The 18,234-nt window shown below is 42.5% G+C and overlaps 1 protein-coding gene across 4 annotated transcripts; it reads right to left on the minus strand.

Annotated features, from left to right (window-relative positions):
* Positions 1–8,511: 8,511 nt before the first annotated feature.
* Positions 8,512–17,458, minus strand: LOC110525639 (indoleamine 2,3-dioxygenase 2). 4 transcript variants are annotated; one of them, XM_021605945.2, is made up of 10 exons: positions 17,259–17,444; positions 16,612–16,707; positions 16,107–16,226; positions 11,042–11,160; positions 10,914–10,928; positions 10,631–10,730; positions 10,268–10,385; positions 10,119–10,170; positions 9,316–9,464; positions 8,512–9,088 (listed from the first exon to the last, which is right to left on the minus strand). In XM_021605945.2, exons 1-10 carry the CDS (start codon positions 17,349–17,351, stop codon positions 8,670–8,672), a joined length of 1,281 nt encoding a protein of 426 aa, XP_021461620.1. In that variant the 5' UTR covers positions 17,352–17,444; the 3' UTR covers positions 8,512–8,669. The 4 variants fall into 4 exon arrangements, with proteins under 4 accessions (XP_021461620.1, XP_021461621.1, XP_021461622.1 ...); XM_021605946.2 differs by having other exon boundaries at positions 8,512–9,034; positions 17,259–17,438; XM_021605947.2 differs by lacking the exon at positions 16,612–16,707 and having other exon boundaries at positions 17,259–17,451.
* Positions 17,459–18,234: the final 776 nt, after the last annotated feature.

Consider the following 18,234-nt stretch of genomic DNA (forward strand, 5'->3'; position numbering starts at 1 on the left):
AATAAATTATAGAAGTTGTCGGAAACTGATTTGTCCCTCATAGTGAATAAACAGAATTTGGGAGAGCTAGTTGAGTGTTGGATTTATGATGTAACAAAAATTATAAAGTTGCATACAGGTCACAGTACACTGCCGTGTTACAAGACCTTGTTCTGGGTAATTACATTTTATAGACCTTTTTGCTTGAAGACTGGAGTTGGAAAGTGAAGATCCTGGCCCCTGCAGTGTAGTGTGTGTGTGTTTGTGTTTGTCCGTGTGTGTGTGTGAGAGAGAGAGAGAGAGTTGCAAATACCAAGCATGGTAAATTGTCTACTATTTTGACCATTAGGCCATTTAAATTTGTCTGTTAGGTCTGGCTAGACACACTGTCTTGATCTTACTGGACAATGGAGGATCCTCCTAGGGAATTATTTTTGGAAAATTGTCTCATTAATATAAGAACAATAAACATGAAAGGGCTGCAGAATATCAGGCAGGCAGAGTGGTGTGGTGTGGTATACAGTCTGTGGAGGGCCAGACTAAAACCCTGAAAGCCATAAATTAGGGTAGCTTTACTTGAAGGAATATTTAATAGTGAGTGAGTTCCTTTGGTGAGTAAATGAGGTTTCCGTTTCTGTACATACTATAAACATTAGAATGTATTAATTTGAATAAAACTGTTTTGTGGACATCATTGTGAGAACTCACTCTGCTTCATTGATGGGCATCATTCCCCGAATCATAATCAAATGTGCACTTAAAAAATCAATTGCGGTATTTTTGCTTGGGGTTATCGTTATATGAGTAAAAACACCCAGGTGTTCCCAAATTTACTTGCATGTGATACCTCTGCTAACCTCTCATCTCTGCTCCATTTACAACAATTTAGGAGAATGTTTAGGGCAGAACTGCCAGGCTATAGGTGTAAGGACACATAACAAATATTCTTACATAAATTCTCAAATTTGATTAATAAATCCTCTATGGGATCAGTGTCTCCTTAGTTCAGCTAATGTGATTATCATGACGTTGTATGTAACAAGAAACTTTCCCAGGACATTATATGTCGACTACTGTGGCGGGCCGAGCGCAGTGCGCGCTAACCAAGGTTGGCAAGTGCACGGGGTTTCCTCCGACACATTGATGCGGTTGGCTTCCGGGTTGGATGGCGCTGTGTTAAGAAGCAGTGCGGCTTGGTTGGGTTGTGTATCGGAGGACGCATTACTTTCAACCTTCGTCTTTCCCGAGACCGTACGGGAGTTGTAGCGATGAGACAAGATAGTAGCTACTATCTTAAAATTCAAAACAAAAAAAGAAAATGCATCAATAAACCAATTATGCACATTTGGGCAGACTTGATACAACATTTTGAACAGTAATGTAATGGTTCTTTGGATCAGTCTAAAACTGTGCATATACACTGCTGTCATCTAGTGGCCAACATCTAAATTGCGCCTAGAGTCCTAAGTCATATAATGGCCTTTCTCATGCATTTCAAAGATGATGGAACAAAAAATAAATAAAACACATGTTTTTTTTCATTGTATTATCTTTTCCCAGATCTAATGTGTTATATTCTCCTACGTTAATTTAAACATTTCACAAAATTCAAAGTGTTTAATTTCAAATGGTATAAAAAATTTGCATATCCTTGCTTCAGGTCCTGAGCTACAGGCAGTAGATTTGGGCATGTCATTTTAGGCGAAAATTGAAAAAAAGGGTCCAATCCTTTAGTTAAACACTGAATATTTATTCTGTAGCCCTTTCCTGCAGTCAATGACCTATTTGGCCTCATGGGTAGAATGTTATTAATATTTAATAAAGATATTTATTTATTTTTCTGATAAAATAATCAGTGTTTCTATGTCAAACAGTTTTGTTATATTTCAGTCTTCTGTGATATACATACAGTATAATATTGGGATGATAACTCAAAATTGAACATGTTTTATCTGACATGGTACAGGTGTCTTGTTTTTTTAAGCCCATAACCATGTGTGTGAGGTGTATTCTTTTGCTTCAAAGTAGATTTTTTTAAGACTTCCAAGAATCTCTCTGTGTGACCCTGACTTATCCCACTGCACAGCATGTTAAAAAGAGATCCTCCTTTTCTATGTCTCCTTTTAAGCATATACCACATTTTTTTCTCAGGGAATATCATTTAGGTATCCAGTACATTATTTTAAAATATACTAAATACTGTACATGAAGAGTACACCGTGGGTGGCTAGCTGAAGAAATAACTTCAGCCTTGAACTAATATTTCAGTTGGATCTCTCATGCTCTCTTCTGCAAATAATTTGCTTAATATTTTTTTTTACGATTTTGTAATATGCTTATATCACTGTAGTAAGTCACAATATTTGGTTTCCAAATTCAGGGACTTGTATATCGCATGGCATAATATTTGAGTTTTGAGTTTTATTTTGGTTGTGTTTGGCCTGAGTGGCGGACATGATTTGGCAGAACATGTTGTAATAACTAAGAGTTCTCTGTAAATATGTGTTTCCATGACCTTAGGAATTGTCCAGGAAGCCACTGAAGGAAGAGCAGAGACCTATTAGTACTACATACATCAAAGATAGCGGTGGTAGCACAATACATACAACCACAGAGGAGCGACTTGAGCTAAACTTGAGCTATGTTTGTTTACAAAGCTTGGCCTTGTCTAACCAATCTACCAAGTATCAAGCTACTATTATCACACTGTACTCATGAATGTGCTCTTTGAATGCGAGGATACTTATGGAGTTGGATAAGAGTGCATCAACAGATGTGGTCCTCTCCTCTGGGTCTCCAGGAGTACAGTGTACCCGAAGTGCACTTCTCTAACACCCTCGTGTCCTGGTTGTCCTGGTGTGTGCTGCCCCCCCCCCCCCCCCCCCCCCTCATCCTGATCCTGCCGTGGCACGGCGGACTAGTCCCAATCCCCTGGGAGGAAGAGGAATGTTTTCCCAGGGAAGCTCCACTCCAAAGAACCCATCCCTTACATAAATAAAACATCACTATGGATTAATGAGGTTTATCCCACGCAGAAAAGCTAACTGTACAGTGTGTCCTACAGTACACAATGTTCTTGACTGTGTGTGCACCACCATGTGTCTTTTCTCTGTCTGGAGTTAGAACCTCTCCATCCCTCTACTGTCATAGGGTTTATTATCACACTTTTTGCCATTATCATGTATCATCAAGGTAATATATTACACTCCGCTACTTTTTCAGTTGATTGTAGATCCGTATAGTTTTTCCTATACAATATTACTTGCTGGAGGTTTAAGGAATTGATATGCGTAATGCAATGTTACTGTAGGATGCCTGATCAGAGCGATAAGCATTATGCTCTATGGGGCCAATTCCTACACATGCCCTTCTTATGCACTTCTCAGTGGTTGTCATGTAGACTTACCTTATGCATCGTTCTGGTGACTGGGTGTATTAATACACCACCCAAAGTGTAATTAATAACCTCAAAGGGACATTCCATGTCTGCATTTAGGTGCCCTGCTTTGCGAGGCATTGGAAATCCTTCTTGGTCTTGTTTGTGGTTGAATCTTTTTTTGAAACTCACTGCTCAACTGAGGGACCTTACAGATAATTGTATGTGAGGGGTACAAAGCTGAGGTAGTCGTTGAAAAATCCTGTTACACACTATTATTGCACACAGAGTGAGTCCACAGAGTGAACTTATTATGTGACTGGTTAAGCAAATGTTTACTCCTGAACCTATTATTTAGGCTTGCCATAACAAAAGGGTAGCATACTTATTGACTTAAGACATTTTAGCTTTTCATTTTTATGAATTTGTGATAATTTGAAAATAAATCATTCGACTTTGACATTATGGGGTATTTTGTGTATTCCAGTGACGCAAAACCTACATTTAATCCATTTTAAATTCAGGCTGTACAACAAAATGTGGTAAAGTCAAGGTGTGTGAATAGTTTCTGAAGGCACTGTAACGTTTATGTGTGGTCTGAGTTCCATAATGATTCAAATAGACTACAAGTCCCAATGTTAGCCTAATATAATCGATTAAAGCTTGCGACCCTCAGGATCATCCACACAGACGTGACAGAGGAATGAAAAGTAAACAGAATGGAATGGAATGAGCCTAAATGTATGCTACAATTGGAAGAAAAGTAACACTGAAGTGAGAGTTATAAATGTATGCGCCTATTACTGACGGTGGCTCTGGATAGTAGCTAATATTTAACATGTTACAAATTGTAAAATAAAATAGAGAAAAGCCTGGGCATATAATTAAAACATACATCAACTCATACATCAACTCGGCAGGTTCAGCCCTATAACTTGTGTCTCATAATTTTGAGGGCACACAATAAAAATTCGGAATAACTGCACAGCTAATTATAGCCGACTTCCCTGTGGAAAAGGGGCCGTAATACCTGTCATGCTGATATGATTTTCAGTTTGTTTCCATATGACTGGTTTCACATTCGCCTCCAGGGCTCATAAAAAAAATTGTGTATTTACAATCCCCTCTTCCAAACGGATTACTCATTCACCTAGCTCTTATCAATAGCTCTTATATATTTATAAATTACAGTGCATGTAGAATGCTGTTATTTCTATCAGGAAAAATGAAGTAGATTCTTTTTCCACATGGAACTGGTAGGTTCGCTCGACCATATTCAAGGTTTCTCGCACATAAAGGTGGTGGAATTATGAGGGAATTAAGTCAAGGTTAGAGTGTGGCTGACCTTGACACACCTCTGCCACACCTTTATTTCTTAGATCTCCATCCTGGATGAATAGCATGCTATTCTCATTCATAATTAAGTTCAAGGTCAGAATACGCATAGAGAGAACAATGCGCAAAAAGGGAATTACGCTCCATTTACGAACACTTAACTCGGGTCGGAATCAGCCCCAATATGCACAGGGACGTACACTATATACAGAAAAGTATGTGGACACCCCGTTGCTGACAGGTGTATAAAATCGAGTACACAGCCATGCAATCTCCAAAAACAAACATTGGCAGTAGAATGGCTTTTCTGAAGAGCTCAGTGACTTTCTATGTGGCACCGTCATAGATTGTCACAAGTCAGTTCGTCAAATTTCTGACCTGCTAGAGATGCCCGTTCAACTGTAAGAGCTGTTATTGTGAAGCGGAAAGGTCTAGGAGCAACAACGGATCAGCCGCAAAGTGGTAAGCTACACAAGCTAACAGAACAGTATTTGGAAGCAATGTCAGCACAACAACTTTTTTTCGGGAGCTTCATGAAATGGGTTTCCATGGCCAAGCAGCCGCACATAAGCCTAAGATCACCATGTACAATGCCAAGCGACGGCTGGAGTGGTGTAAAGCTCATCACCATTGGATTCTGGAGCAGTGGAAATGCGTTCTTTGGAGTGATGAATCACGCTTCACCATCTGGCAGTCTGACGGACGAATCTGAAATTGGCGAATGTCAGGAGAACACTACCTGCCCCAATGCATTGCGCCAACTGCAAAGTTTGGTGGAGGAGGAATAATGGTCTAGGGAATTAAGGCAAATCTTAACACTACAGCATACAGTACAATACCATTCTAGATGATTCTGTACTCACAACTTTGTGGCAACAGTTTGGGGAAGGCTCTTTCCTGTTTCAGCATGATAATGCCCCCGTGCACAAAGCGAGGGCCATACAAAATTGGTTTGTCGAGATCGGTGTGGAAGAACTTGACTGGCCGGCACAGAGCCCTGACCTCATCAGTGCCTGACCTCACTAAAGCTCTTGTGTCTGAATGAAAGCAAGTCCCCACAGCAATGTTCCAACATCTACTGGAAAGCCTTCCCAGAAGAGTGGAGGCTGTTATAGCAGCAAAGGGGGACCAACTCCATATTCATTTTGGAATGAGATGATTTTGGAATGAGATGTTCAACAAGCAGGTGTCCACATACTTTTGGTCATATAGTGTATTTTTAAAGCCTTGTGTTAAAGGGCCACAGATCCAAACAGCTGTCACTCAACTGAAGCACAGGCTCAACAGGACTGCTCTTAGCTGGGTTTTGAACAGGCAGATGTGTGAACACAACCTAATGGTTCCTGAGTGTTTGCAAATTCATCACCCTCATACATAGTTGATCGGTGTTTATGTTCGATTACCTGCTGTGTAATCTATTCAGTTTCTACTTTAACTCTCAGTCATGCTCTCCATATCAAGCTATGTATCTTTTAGTGTATCTGCATGTACAGTACTCGTAGGCATGTGGGGTCGGGGTGTGTGTCAGAGAGAGTGAGAGCGAGAGAAAGAGAGATTGATGGATAGATGGACATTCCCTCTCCATGCTGGAGAGCCCCCGAGAGCTTCCTGTAAGTTTGTTAAAAACACGGATGAGAAGCTGTTGATAACATGATTGTGTGGGCGCCATCAGGGAAGGTGACATTAGAGACAACCTTTAGTGGAAGAGGAAGTCAATCAGTGGAGCAGGAGGGAGGTGGACAGCCAGCAGTGGGACGTGTGGTGGTGCACAGGGGAATCTCTGGCTACAGGCCAGACACAGGAACATGCGGGTAGTCACGGGTGTTATGACTGTGTGTGTGTGTGTGTGTTTTTGACTGTGCACATGTGTGAGCACGTGTGGATGTGCATGTGTGAGTGTGTGTGACCCACTGGTTTAAAAAAACAAGTAAAGCAACACCTCACGGCACGTGACCTACTTGTTGTGTGTATGTACCGACATGTATGTGTACCTGATAGATCCCCACACAAACTACATGTTAATGTTTTTAAATGTATGGAAATTGTGAAGTATTTTGCCTGTAATATATTGTTTGTTATATGTTGGGCCCCAGTAAGACTGTCACCATTGGCGTTGGCTAATAGGGACCCTAATAAATCTAATCAAATCATTGCCACTGTTTCTGTTCCACACCTGGCCAGTGAGTCACTCACTAGTGGTGTAGGTGTGAGCCGCTATGCTCGTCACTCTGATCGTGGCTCTGTTAACCTTTAAGACAAAAGGCCCTGACTTGCTCAGGCTCCTACTAACCTTGTGAGGGGAGGCGCCTTGAATTACATTTATTCTTCTCTCTTCCAACAATGGCTCATTTTATAACAACTGGAAAAAATATCTTGAAAATCTTTCATCAACTCCAAAGGTGAATCATAAAAGCAGTTTTGTCTCCTTGTTTGTAATAAAACAGATTGTAAAATTCCAGGTTGTTTAATACAGTGCAATACAATCATTAACAGCAATATTACTAAATTTACATTATCTTATGGAGGTTTGACAGCTGTAACAGGACCTTGTACCAACACTACAGAATGAGGACAGAGACCAATAAATCACCCAGCTCTAGGTGGATTTCCATGGCCATAGATTAAGGTGGGGTTTCACAATGTAGTTTTTCCATTGTGATCGCAAATGTTTTATAACAACATAGGCAATACAATGGACTCACCTTGAATTAACAACATATGAAAGAATAAAGGGTGTGCGTATGTTTTTGTGTGTGTTTGTATATCACGTCCCCCGAAAAAGCTCCACTGAACCCTCGCCCAACAGGCCCGGACACACAATGAACAGATCCTTAGAGATGGCCAGTGTTTACTGGAGGGTTGTCAGGGACTCCTCCACGCTGAGGTAATAAGGAAGGGATTATTTGCTTTGGCTGCAGAAGAGGGCTCTAATCAGATCACTGCGACATGTGAGTGCAGTATTTTATTTTTCGCCACCCAATGCTCTCCCTCCCTTCTTATTCTCTACTCTACTCTCCTGTATGTCTGTCTGTCTGACCGTCCCTCCCTTCCTGTCATGTTTACTACTCAGTTTCTCCGATTGTAAAAGAGGTATGTGTGAGTAAGTAAAGGAGCTCTTTCCTTCTCTGTTTGCTTGTTTAGTGAACAAGAACTAGTATACAGCCCATAAAAACATGGCTTTTGGGACAGATGCCTGATATCATTTTCCCCTCAATGACAATCTCTTGTTTTTGCATGTCCTCCCTATTCAGTATGTGGGAGAGTAAGTTAGATCAGTCATGTTTGTGGAATTGGATTTCCATGGCAGATTGACACACATCACCAGCTTTATCTGATGGTGCATGACAGTTATTGTAATGAAACGCCAATGGAGGCGAGCCAGGAAAGGTGAAGATAATGCCACGGCACACAGGCCATTCATGGCACAATCCAGCTCTTTATTTCGTTGGGTATTCCATGCTTTATCACTCCAGGAAGGGATAGCTGGGGCATGTGAGGGGTGTATGTGGGCAGGAGGAGCGCTGGTCTAGAGGAGTGAAGGAATATCTCTGGTAACTGATGGAGCTTCACTCCACTGCATTGTGTTCTGAAATAACTCCCTGATGGAGATAAGACACCTTTATATAGAGGACAGACAATGGCAGTTTATATCCGCTGTGCTAAAAATGTTAGTGCCCTACCTGGAAATAAATTGTATACACAATGACCACAGACATTTTAAGAATAAGCCCGTTGTTCCTGAACACTTTATGTCTCATGGCATGTCTCTGATGGAATTTGGTGTGATGCTTTCGTCCATCCCATTATCGTCAAACAGAAGATGAAAACATAAGGCTATTTAATCAATTCTAGAATAATACTTAAACATACCAAAATGTAGAAAAAGTCAAGGCGTCTGACTCTCATGCAGGAATTGGGGACTGTGGTATGAGCACAGTCGGTCTGGACTAGTCATCCGATACATATTTTACATTCTAGTTTAGATTAAAGACGTCCGTGTGCGGTCCCTTACAGTCTTTAGGAAGCTCATGATGCCCGAGCCGCCGGTGCCCTTCTCCTCCAGTGCCGTGGGCGCCCTGCTGACAGTCTCCTCCTGGGAAATGTTCCCCTGGTTTCGGAGCTGTCGGGCACGGGCAGCGGGCACAGTGATGAAGCGGCTGACCACGTTGATGTGGTAGCTGCGGAGGGCAAGCAGCTTGGTCACACAGAGCTGGAAGGCTGCGGTTAGCGGCTCACAGGCCTGCTGCTGGACAAAGCCTCGCAGGGAGGGCTGCAGAGAGATGTCCTGGATCAGACGCTTGTGGGAAGGGGGCATGTAGTTCCTCATACGGGTCAGAAAGGCACCTGTACATGTAGATAGCACATTCACCCTCACTGGAAATGACGTCTTTAGGATACCTAAGTACAAAATATATGTCTATGTAGAATAAAACAGACGTCTATGTCTGTATAACACGGGACGTGTTACAACGTGTTACAACAACGTGTTACAACTCTTTGTGGTGAACATTTCCTTATTACACAAGAAAAGGCCTGTTAAAAAGTATCTCTGCATAACATTGATGGATCTTTGTGCGGTAATATTTTTTGTACGCACTGACTCTTCTGGACCTTTGCTTTCTTACCACTCTTTGCTTCATGTTTGACACCCAGCAGCTCATCAAAGCAGTGCAGCAGACTGCTCTGGGCAGCACTCCCACCAGAATACTCCATAGGCTCTGCCTGGACGCCCTCATACACCAACCCAGCTGGCATGGAGGAGTTGTCTTTCCACCTGACCAACATACATACAGGTATATAATACAATGAGTATACAAAAACGTTAATAACACCTGTTCTTTCCATGACATAGACTGACCAGGTGAATTCAGGTGAAAGCTCTGATCCCTCATTGATGTCACATGTTAAATCCACTTCAATCAGTGTAGATGAAGGGGAGGTGACAGGTTAAAGAAGGATATCTAAGCCTTGAGACAAATGAAACATGGATTGTGTATGTGTGACATTCAGAGGATGAATGGGCAAGACAAAAGATGTAAGTGCCTTTGAACAGGGTATCGTAGTAGGTGCCAGGCACACTGGTTTGTGTCAAGAACTGAAATGCTGCTGGGTTTTTCACGCTCAACAGTTTCCCGTGTGTATCAAGAATGGTCCACCACCCAAAGCACATCCAACCAATTTGACACTACTATGGGAAGCATTGGAGTCAACATGCGCCAGCTTGAATGCTTTCGACACCTTGTAGAGTCCATGCCCAGACAAATCGAGACTGTTCAGAGGGAAACTCAATATTAGGAAGGTGTTCCTAATGTTTGGTATTCTCAGTATATATTCATAAATTACATGTATATTATATGCGTCATTAAACTTTTGTCAGACATAAAAACTAATTTTATATCGTCTAGGCCTAGGGGTATTCAGTACCTACCCAGACAGATAGATCCTCATAATGCCATAGAAGACTTCTGGTTTGACATACACTGGAACAACATAAGAGACATCTATATGCTGAGAATGCAGGTGAACTGGACTGAATGTCAATGCCGTAAAAAATCTAATCTGTTTCAGCTGTAGTACCATGCATCAGTTTAAGTGCATCTGTCATGCCCTGTATGGCCTGGCTGAATTCCTCTAGTGCTCTGGTTACAGTCTCAGCATCACCGCACTGGACCCCATTAATAACCAAAGGAATACTCTGAAACACAACAAAGCATCACACATCAACATAACACTATGGATATTATCTGCTCAGTTATGTGAGCTACTGTAGTATTTTTTTATTTGTGTGTCTTGTCTATTTTGTCTTTACTAGTCACAACTAAAAGACCACTGTTTCCTCTGACGGTTTCATGCCTTTCCTTCTCAGAATGTGCAATACATGTGTGACCAACTGGACATGTGATTATACAGCTCTTTGTGTGTTTCAGGAGAGGCCTCCACCTTAATGGCTGGCACTGCAGCCAGCTCCACTAGCAGAGTGACCATGAAGAACCCTCTCACACTGTCCCCACCAGGTAGCGTGACAAGCAGTTCCAAGTTCCTGGGAAAGCGATGAAAACAACAACTATCACCAAGACCACAATGACAGCTGGTAAGAAGTCAAAGTTCCAGCAAACATTTTATGAGATTTACAAATTGTATTAGCTAACAAGCAAAGACTATTGGAATGTGTGGAATCTACAAAGACAGCTTGTTGGAATCAGTTATTCAAGGCGATACTTACTCCATGTCAAACAGTCTGGTATGGAAGATGAGGTGGTGACATGAAAAATAAACACATTTTCCTTAAATATCACTGACAGACAAAAATAGAATTGTGTAACAGGAGACTGTTGAGTATTCTAATCTTACCCCTGTGGATCCCTCTTCCTCCAGTTAGCCAGTACTGCGTCTGCATGGGTAAGGATGGGAGGAAGTCCTAGGCGCTGAGACACCTCACAGTATGGAATGGCCAGGTTGCGGGGAAGCATCTTATGGGAGATAAGAGTTCATATCAGAGGGACTTGCTGTTATATAACAGCTGATACTCAGTGTATTGCATGATGACTGGGGTTACGTTTACAGATAGCCAATGTACATACAGTAAGTCCCTAATGTGCATGGATCTAGTAATGATTTGTTGCTCTTCGTATCCCTGGTACCATCTCCAATTCGCACAGATCCACAGATAACGCAATCTCTGTTGCACTCCACACTGCCCTTTCCCACCTGTACAAAAGGAACACCTATGTGAGAATGCTGTTCATTGACTACAGCTCAGCGTTCAACAACATAGTGCCCTCCAAGCTCATCACTAAGCTAAGGACCCTGGGACGGGATCCTAGACTTCCTCACAGACCACTTCCAGGTGGTGAGGGTAGGCAACAACAAATCTGCCACGCTGACCATTAACACGGGGGCCCCTCTGGGTGCGTGCTCAGTCCACTCCTGTTCTCCCTGTTCACCCACGTCTGGGTGCCCACGCATGACTCCAACATAATCATTAAGTTTGCCCATTCCTCTGAGCCTTGTAGGAACCTATGGCCAACACACAGAACAGCATAACCTCTAGCTCATTCTGCATGTTTCCATGGAAACCTTAGCAATCCGTGGGAGGATTCCAACAAGCTGATTCCAACAAGCTGTCTTTGTAGATTCCACACACGACTCCAACACCATCATTAAGTTTGCCGATGACACAACAGTGGTAGGCCTGATCACCGACAACGATGAGACAGCCTATAGGGAGCAGGTCAGAGACCTGACCATGTGGTGCAAGGACAACAACCTCTCCCTCAACGTGATCAAGACAAAGGAGATGATTGTGGACTACAGGAAAATGAGGATCGAGCACGCACTCATTCTCATCGATGCGGTTGCAGTGGAGCAGGTTGAAAGCTTCAAGTTCCTTGGCGTCCACATCACCAACAAACTAACATGGTCCAAGCACACCAAGACAGTCATGAAGAGGGCATGACAAAACCTATTGCCCGTCCGGAGATTGAAAAGATTTGGAATGGGTCTTCAGATACTCAAAAGGTTTTACAGCTGCACAATTGAGAGCATCCTGATGGGTTGCATCACTGCCTGGTATGGCAACTGCTTGACATCCGACCACAAAGCACTACAGAGGGTAGTGCGTACAGCCCAGTACATCACCGGGGCCAAGCTTCCTGCCATCCAGGACCTCTATACCAGGCGGTGTCAGAGGGAGGCCCTAAAAATTGTGAAAGACTCCAGCCACCCTTGTCATAGACTGTTCTCTCTGCTACCGCACGGCAAGCGGTACCGGAGTGCCAAGACTAGGTCCAAGAGGCTTCTAAACATCTTCTACCCCCAAGCCATAAGACTCCTGAACATCTAATCAAATGGCTACCCAGACTATTTGCATTGCCCCCCTTCTACACTGCTGCTACTCTCTGTTATTATCTATGCATAGTCACTTAAATAACTTTACCTACATGTACATATTACCTCAACACCGGTGCCCCCGCACATTGACTCTGTACCGGTACTCCCTGTATTTAGCCCTGCTATTGTTATTTACTGCCGCACTTTAATTATTTGTTATTCTTATCTCTTACTTTTTATTGGGGGGGAGGGTATTTACTTAAAACTGCATTGTTGGTTAAGGGCTTATAAGTAAACATTTCACTGTAAAGTCTACACCTGTTGTATTCAGCGCTTGTGACAAATACAATTTGATTTGATTTGATTTTGTTGGCCTGATCACTGACGACAATGAGACAGCCTATAGGGAGGAGGTCAGAGACCTGGCAGTGTACACCAACACAGTCGTGAAGAGGGTATGACAACGCCTCTTCCCCCCTCAGGAGACTGAAAAGACTTGGCATTGTTCCTCAGATCCTCAAAATGTTCTACAGCTGCACCATTGAGAGCATCTCGACTGGCTGCATCACCCCTTTGTATGGCAACTGCTTGGCATCTGACCGCAAGGCGCTACAGAGGGTAGTGCGTACGGCCCAGTACATCACTGGGGCCAAACTCCCTGCTATCCAGGACCTCTGTACCAGGCGGTACCGGAGTGCCAAGTCTGTAACCAAATGGCACCTGAACAGCTTCTACGCCCAGTGTCTACCCAGACTATTTACATTGACTCCCTTTGTTATTTATTCCTTTACCGTTTGCACTGCCTTCCTTGCACATGCTCTATGCACACTCACTAGACTCTACCCACACACTACACACACCCTATACACACACACTCACTAGACTCTACCCACACACTACACACATACACACTCACTAGACTCTACCAAGACACTCACACACAATACGTACGCTCACACACACACAAAACATTCTCACTAGACTCCACCCACACACTCACACACACTATACACACACACTCACTAGACTCTGCCCACACACTCGCACACACACTCACTAGACTCTGCCCACACACTCTCTCTCTCTCTCACACACACACACACACACACACACACACACACACACACACACACACACACACACACACACACACACACACACACACACACACACACACACACTAACTAGACTCCACCCACACACTCACACACACTATACACACACTCATTAGACTCTGCCCACACACTCTCTCTCACACACACACACACACACACACACACATACGCACTCACTAGAATACCCACACACTCACACATACAACACACACACACATACACATTCACTAGACTCTACCAACACCCTCACACATACTACACTGACACTCCAACTCACACACACACTACATAAGCTCACACACATAAAACACACACACAAACGCATGCATATTGATGCCACACACACACACACACAAACACACACACACACTAGAAAGTGTAGACACACTTTCACATTTCACATATGCTGCTGCTACTGTATATTATACAGTGCATTCAGAAAGTATTCAGAAAGTATTCAGACCCCTTTACTTTTTCCACATTTTGTTACTTTACAGCCTTATTCTGAAATTGATTCAATTGTACACCATAATGAAAAAGCAAAAACTCTTTTTAGAAATTTTTGCAAATGTATATTTGAAAAAAGAATGGAAATATCACATTTACATAAATATTCAGACCCTTTCCTCATCACTTTGTTCAACCACATTTGGCAGTGATTACAGCCTCGAGTCTTCTTGGGTATGACGCTACAAGCTTGGCACATCTGTATTTGGGGAGTTTCTCCCATTATTCTCTGCAGATGCTATCAAGCTCTGTCAGGTTGGATGGGGAGCGTCGCTCCACAGCTATTTACAGGTCTGTCCAGAGATGTTTGATAGGATTCAAGTCCGGGATCTGGCTGGGTCACTCAATGACATTCAGAGACTCCTTCGTTGTCTTGGCTGTGTGCTTAGGGTCATTGTCCTGTTGGAAGGTAAACCTTTGCCCCAGTCTGAGGTGCTGAGCACTCTGGATCAGGTTTTCATCAAGGCTCTCTCTGTACTTTGCTCCGTTCATCTTTCATTCGAGCCTGACTAGTCTCACAGTCCCTGCCGCTGAAAAACATCCCCACAGCATGATGCTACCACCTTCATGCTTCACCGTAGGGATGGTGCCAGGTTTCCTCCAGATGTGCCCCTTGGCATTCAGGTCAAAGAGTTCAATTTTGGTTTGATCAGACCAGAGAATCTTGTTTCTCATGGTCAGAGTCCTTTAGGTGCCTTTTGGCCAACTCCAAGTGGGCTGTCAGGTGCCTTTTACTGAGGAGTGGCGTCCATCTGGCCAATCTACCATAAAGGCCCGATTGGTGGACTGTTGCATGAGATGGTTGTCCTTCTGGAAGGTTCTCCCATCTCCACAGTGGAACTCTGGAGCTCTGTCAGAGTGACCATTTGGGTTTTTGGTCACCTTCCTGACCAAAGGCCCTTCTCCCCTGATTGCTCAGTTTGGCCCGGCAGCCAGCTCTGGGAAGAGTCTTTGTGGTTCCAAACTTCTTCCATTTAAGAATGATGGAGGCCACTGTGTTCTTGGGGACCTTCAATGCTGCATAAATGTTTTGGTATCCTTCCCCAGATCTGTGCCTCAACACAATCCTGTCTCGGAGCTCTAAAGACAATTCCTTCAACCTCATGGCTTGGTGTTTTCTCTGACATGCGCTGTCAACTGTGGGACCTTATATAAACAGGTGTGTGCCTTTCCAAATCTTGTCCAATCAATTGAATTTACCACCAGTGAACTACAATCAAGTTGTAGAAACATCTCAAGGATGATCAATGGAAACAGGATGCACCTGAGCTCAATTTCAAGTCTCATAGCAAAGGGTCTGAATATTTATGTAAATAGGTATTTCTGTTTTTTATTTTTAATACATTTGCAAAAGTTTCTAAAAACCTGTTTTCGCTTTGTCATTATGTGGTATTGTGTGTAGATTGAGAATATTTTTTTCATGTAATCAATTTTAGAATAAGGCTGCAACGTAGCAAAAAGTGTAAGAAGGAAAGGGGTCTGAATACTTTCAGAATATACTGTATGTCCTGATTGCCTAGTCACTATGACCCTACCCACATGTACATACTGCATTACATCAACTACCTCATTCCCCTGCACATTTACTTGGTACTGGCACTCCTTGTATATAGCCTCGATATTGTTATGTATTGTGTTACTATTTCCTTTTTTATTTAGCAAATATTTGTCTTACTTTTTAACTCTGCACTGTTGGGAATGGGCTCTTGAGTAAGCATTTCACTGTAAAGTCTACACCTGTTATATTTGGTGCATGTGACCTAGAAACATTTATTTTTATTTGACCTCAAACCTGAAGGTGCCAAAGTGGCTGGATATTTTGACCTTTGATTTATAGTTAGAAAATGTGATCAGCAATTTTTTCACCTGCTGTGATTTTAGAAGAAAATAATCTAACGGTTACATGTGTCTCTCTTCCCACTCCAGGTCCAGAATATTCCTAATAAGAAGGGTTGGTGAAAAACCTTGACTGTGTCATCCTCCCCCTCCTGCCACACGTAACCCATGGTCATCACACTCAGGGCCAAGTGGGCCAGACGCAGCTCTCTGTGGCTCTCCAGGAGTTGGGTGTTCAGCAGGGGCATCTGAGGGAGTAAGTATAAAAATGGAGCTGACACTACAGTCTATCACGTACAAATGTTAGTCATTATAAATACACTATGCTTGGAATATTACACATTACCCATTTACTTTGTTAGATATTTGAATGCTTCAGGCTATGTGATGAATCAATGAAATGAATGATCTTCATCATCAAACCAGATGTATCTTTTGTCATCATCTCTTCACACATGAAGTCACACATTGTTATTAACAGTGTGGAACTGTCACCAAAAGCTGTTGAACTTATAAATCTATTTAATTTCCCCTGTTTAATGTCTTCCAAACCAGGTGGTAGAATTCCATCCCCCCTATTTCACCCCTTGTTACTTACTGATCAGCTGAGTTTTACAGTATAGACAGCTTTACCTTGAGAATGTGGGAGCGCAGCATGTGAGAGTAAATGAGCTCTGTAACATGCTGGGCAATGTCCATCCAGGGCTGGTAGTATGGCGGCAACTCTGTCTTTAGGGTATTGAGTCATATTGAAAAGTGTCAAGGTATTGTCCTGGATTGGAATGCTCTCATCTGCACTCCAAATTCAAACGCCAATGCAGTCTAGAGCAGGGCTCTCCAACCCTGTTCCTGGAGAGCTACAGTCCTGTAGGTTTTCACTCCAACCCTAATCTAGCCAGCTGATTCTAATGATTACAGTAGCTGGTTGATATGCAGAATCAGATTAGTAACAACTGGAGTTGTAGTGAAAAACCTACAGATGGATAGCTCTCCAGGAACAGGGTTGGAGAGACAAAAAATAGCAATACCAAACTACCTACACAAAAAAAACACAGCTTGATTTGGGGTCTCAGGAAAATGAATGTGTGAGGCTAAGAAAGTTATAACCTGCCAAACACATATCAAAATTAATCAATGCTACTTACTTTACACTTACTTTCAATCAACAAACAAAAACAAATGACTATAAGCAGGAGCAGCAGACCTAATGAAATTCAGCAAATACCAACTATTGACTGACACCAATTACAAATGCAATTGGTATCCATTGAAATACCTACCAGGGGTGCAGGGAGGATGAAGCCAAATTCCTCAGAGACATGGTAGGGGTCCAAAGAGAAAGGCTTCTGTGAGTCTGTGATAGTAGTGGCCATGGGGGCTGAAAGAGGGCAGTTTGAATGATCTGGTAAGTATGCAAAGTTAGAGCCCAGCCAGACCTTAAACTGTCTGGACCCCAGCACAGAGTTCACTTGTAAACCGTGTCAACAAAAATCTGCTTACACAACTTTTCTCTTTACCTGCAGTCACACTATTGCACAATGGTCTCAAATCATTATGTGTTAGTAGTTCTAGGGTCGAGACATGCTTTTGGCCTTGTGATCTAGTTTGACCTGTACTGGTATCAATCTATAAACATGTCTATGCGAGAAATGTTATGTTCAATCAATATCACATTCTAGTTTAAGTGAAGAAAATAGTAACGCAGCAGCCTCATCTAGTGGAATATATAACACATTACAATGGTTAGAATAACATGGTGGACACATTTCCGTACTTATTCACATATGTCAATTAACATATGCAATGTAATTGTCTCAAGCAATGTCTTGATTAGGGTTACTGTAGCCAAAAACACACATGTGTTTATGAAAGTCAATAACTAATTAGTCCTTCCCAAAGGGGGTTACTGTTAACAATAGCTGTTTACTGTAAGATGAGAGAGTGTGCACCGATATGGGTGCGATGCAGCCTCTGGCTCATTATTGTTATCTAAAAACATTGTGTCTGGGCAATTTTTCAATCTATAGAAAATACATTACTAACTGTCATTACACAATTATACCATTTTGGTGTATCCAGTAGGCCTACTCTGGATTTTCTTTCCACACAAGGACATTTAACACTGTGGAAAATTACTGCTCTGGGTAAGTTTATAGAAACTTTCAACTCTAAAGGTAAAATGTAATTTAATCTTCCTGTTCTCTCAACAAAGTTAAAATATACCAAAACATGTGACTTTGTGTGTGTGTGAGAGAG

The sequence above is a fragment of the Oncorhynchus mykiss genome, chromosome 6 (genome assembly GCF_013265735.2).
Source record: "Oncorhynchus mykiss isolate Arlee chromosome 6, USDA_OmykA_1.1, whole genome shotgun sequence".
Classification (NCBI taxonomy): Eukaryota; Metazoa; Chordata; class Actinopteri; order Salmoniformes; family Salmonidae; genus Oncorhynchus; species Oncorhynchus mykiss.

Bases quoted from the DNA above. Each gene is read 5' to 3' on its own strand.
- LOC110525639 (XM_021605945.2), bottom strand. From the start codon at position 17,351: ATGGCCACTACTATCACAGACTCACAGAAGCCTTTCTCTTTGGACCCC. The intron at 16,227-16,611 runs GTAAAGCTGTCT...TTACTCCCTCAG, and splicing joins TGCGCTCCCACATTCTCAAG to ATGCCCCTGCTGAACACCCA. The intron at 10,171-10,267 runs GTACTACAGCTG...ATGTTGTTCCAG, and splicing joins TGCACTTAAACTGATGCATG to TGTATGTCAAACCAGAAGTC.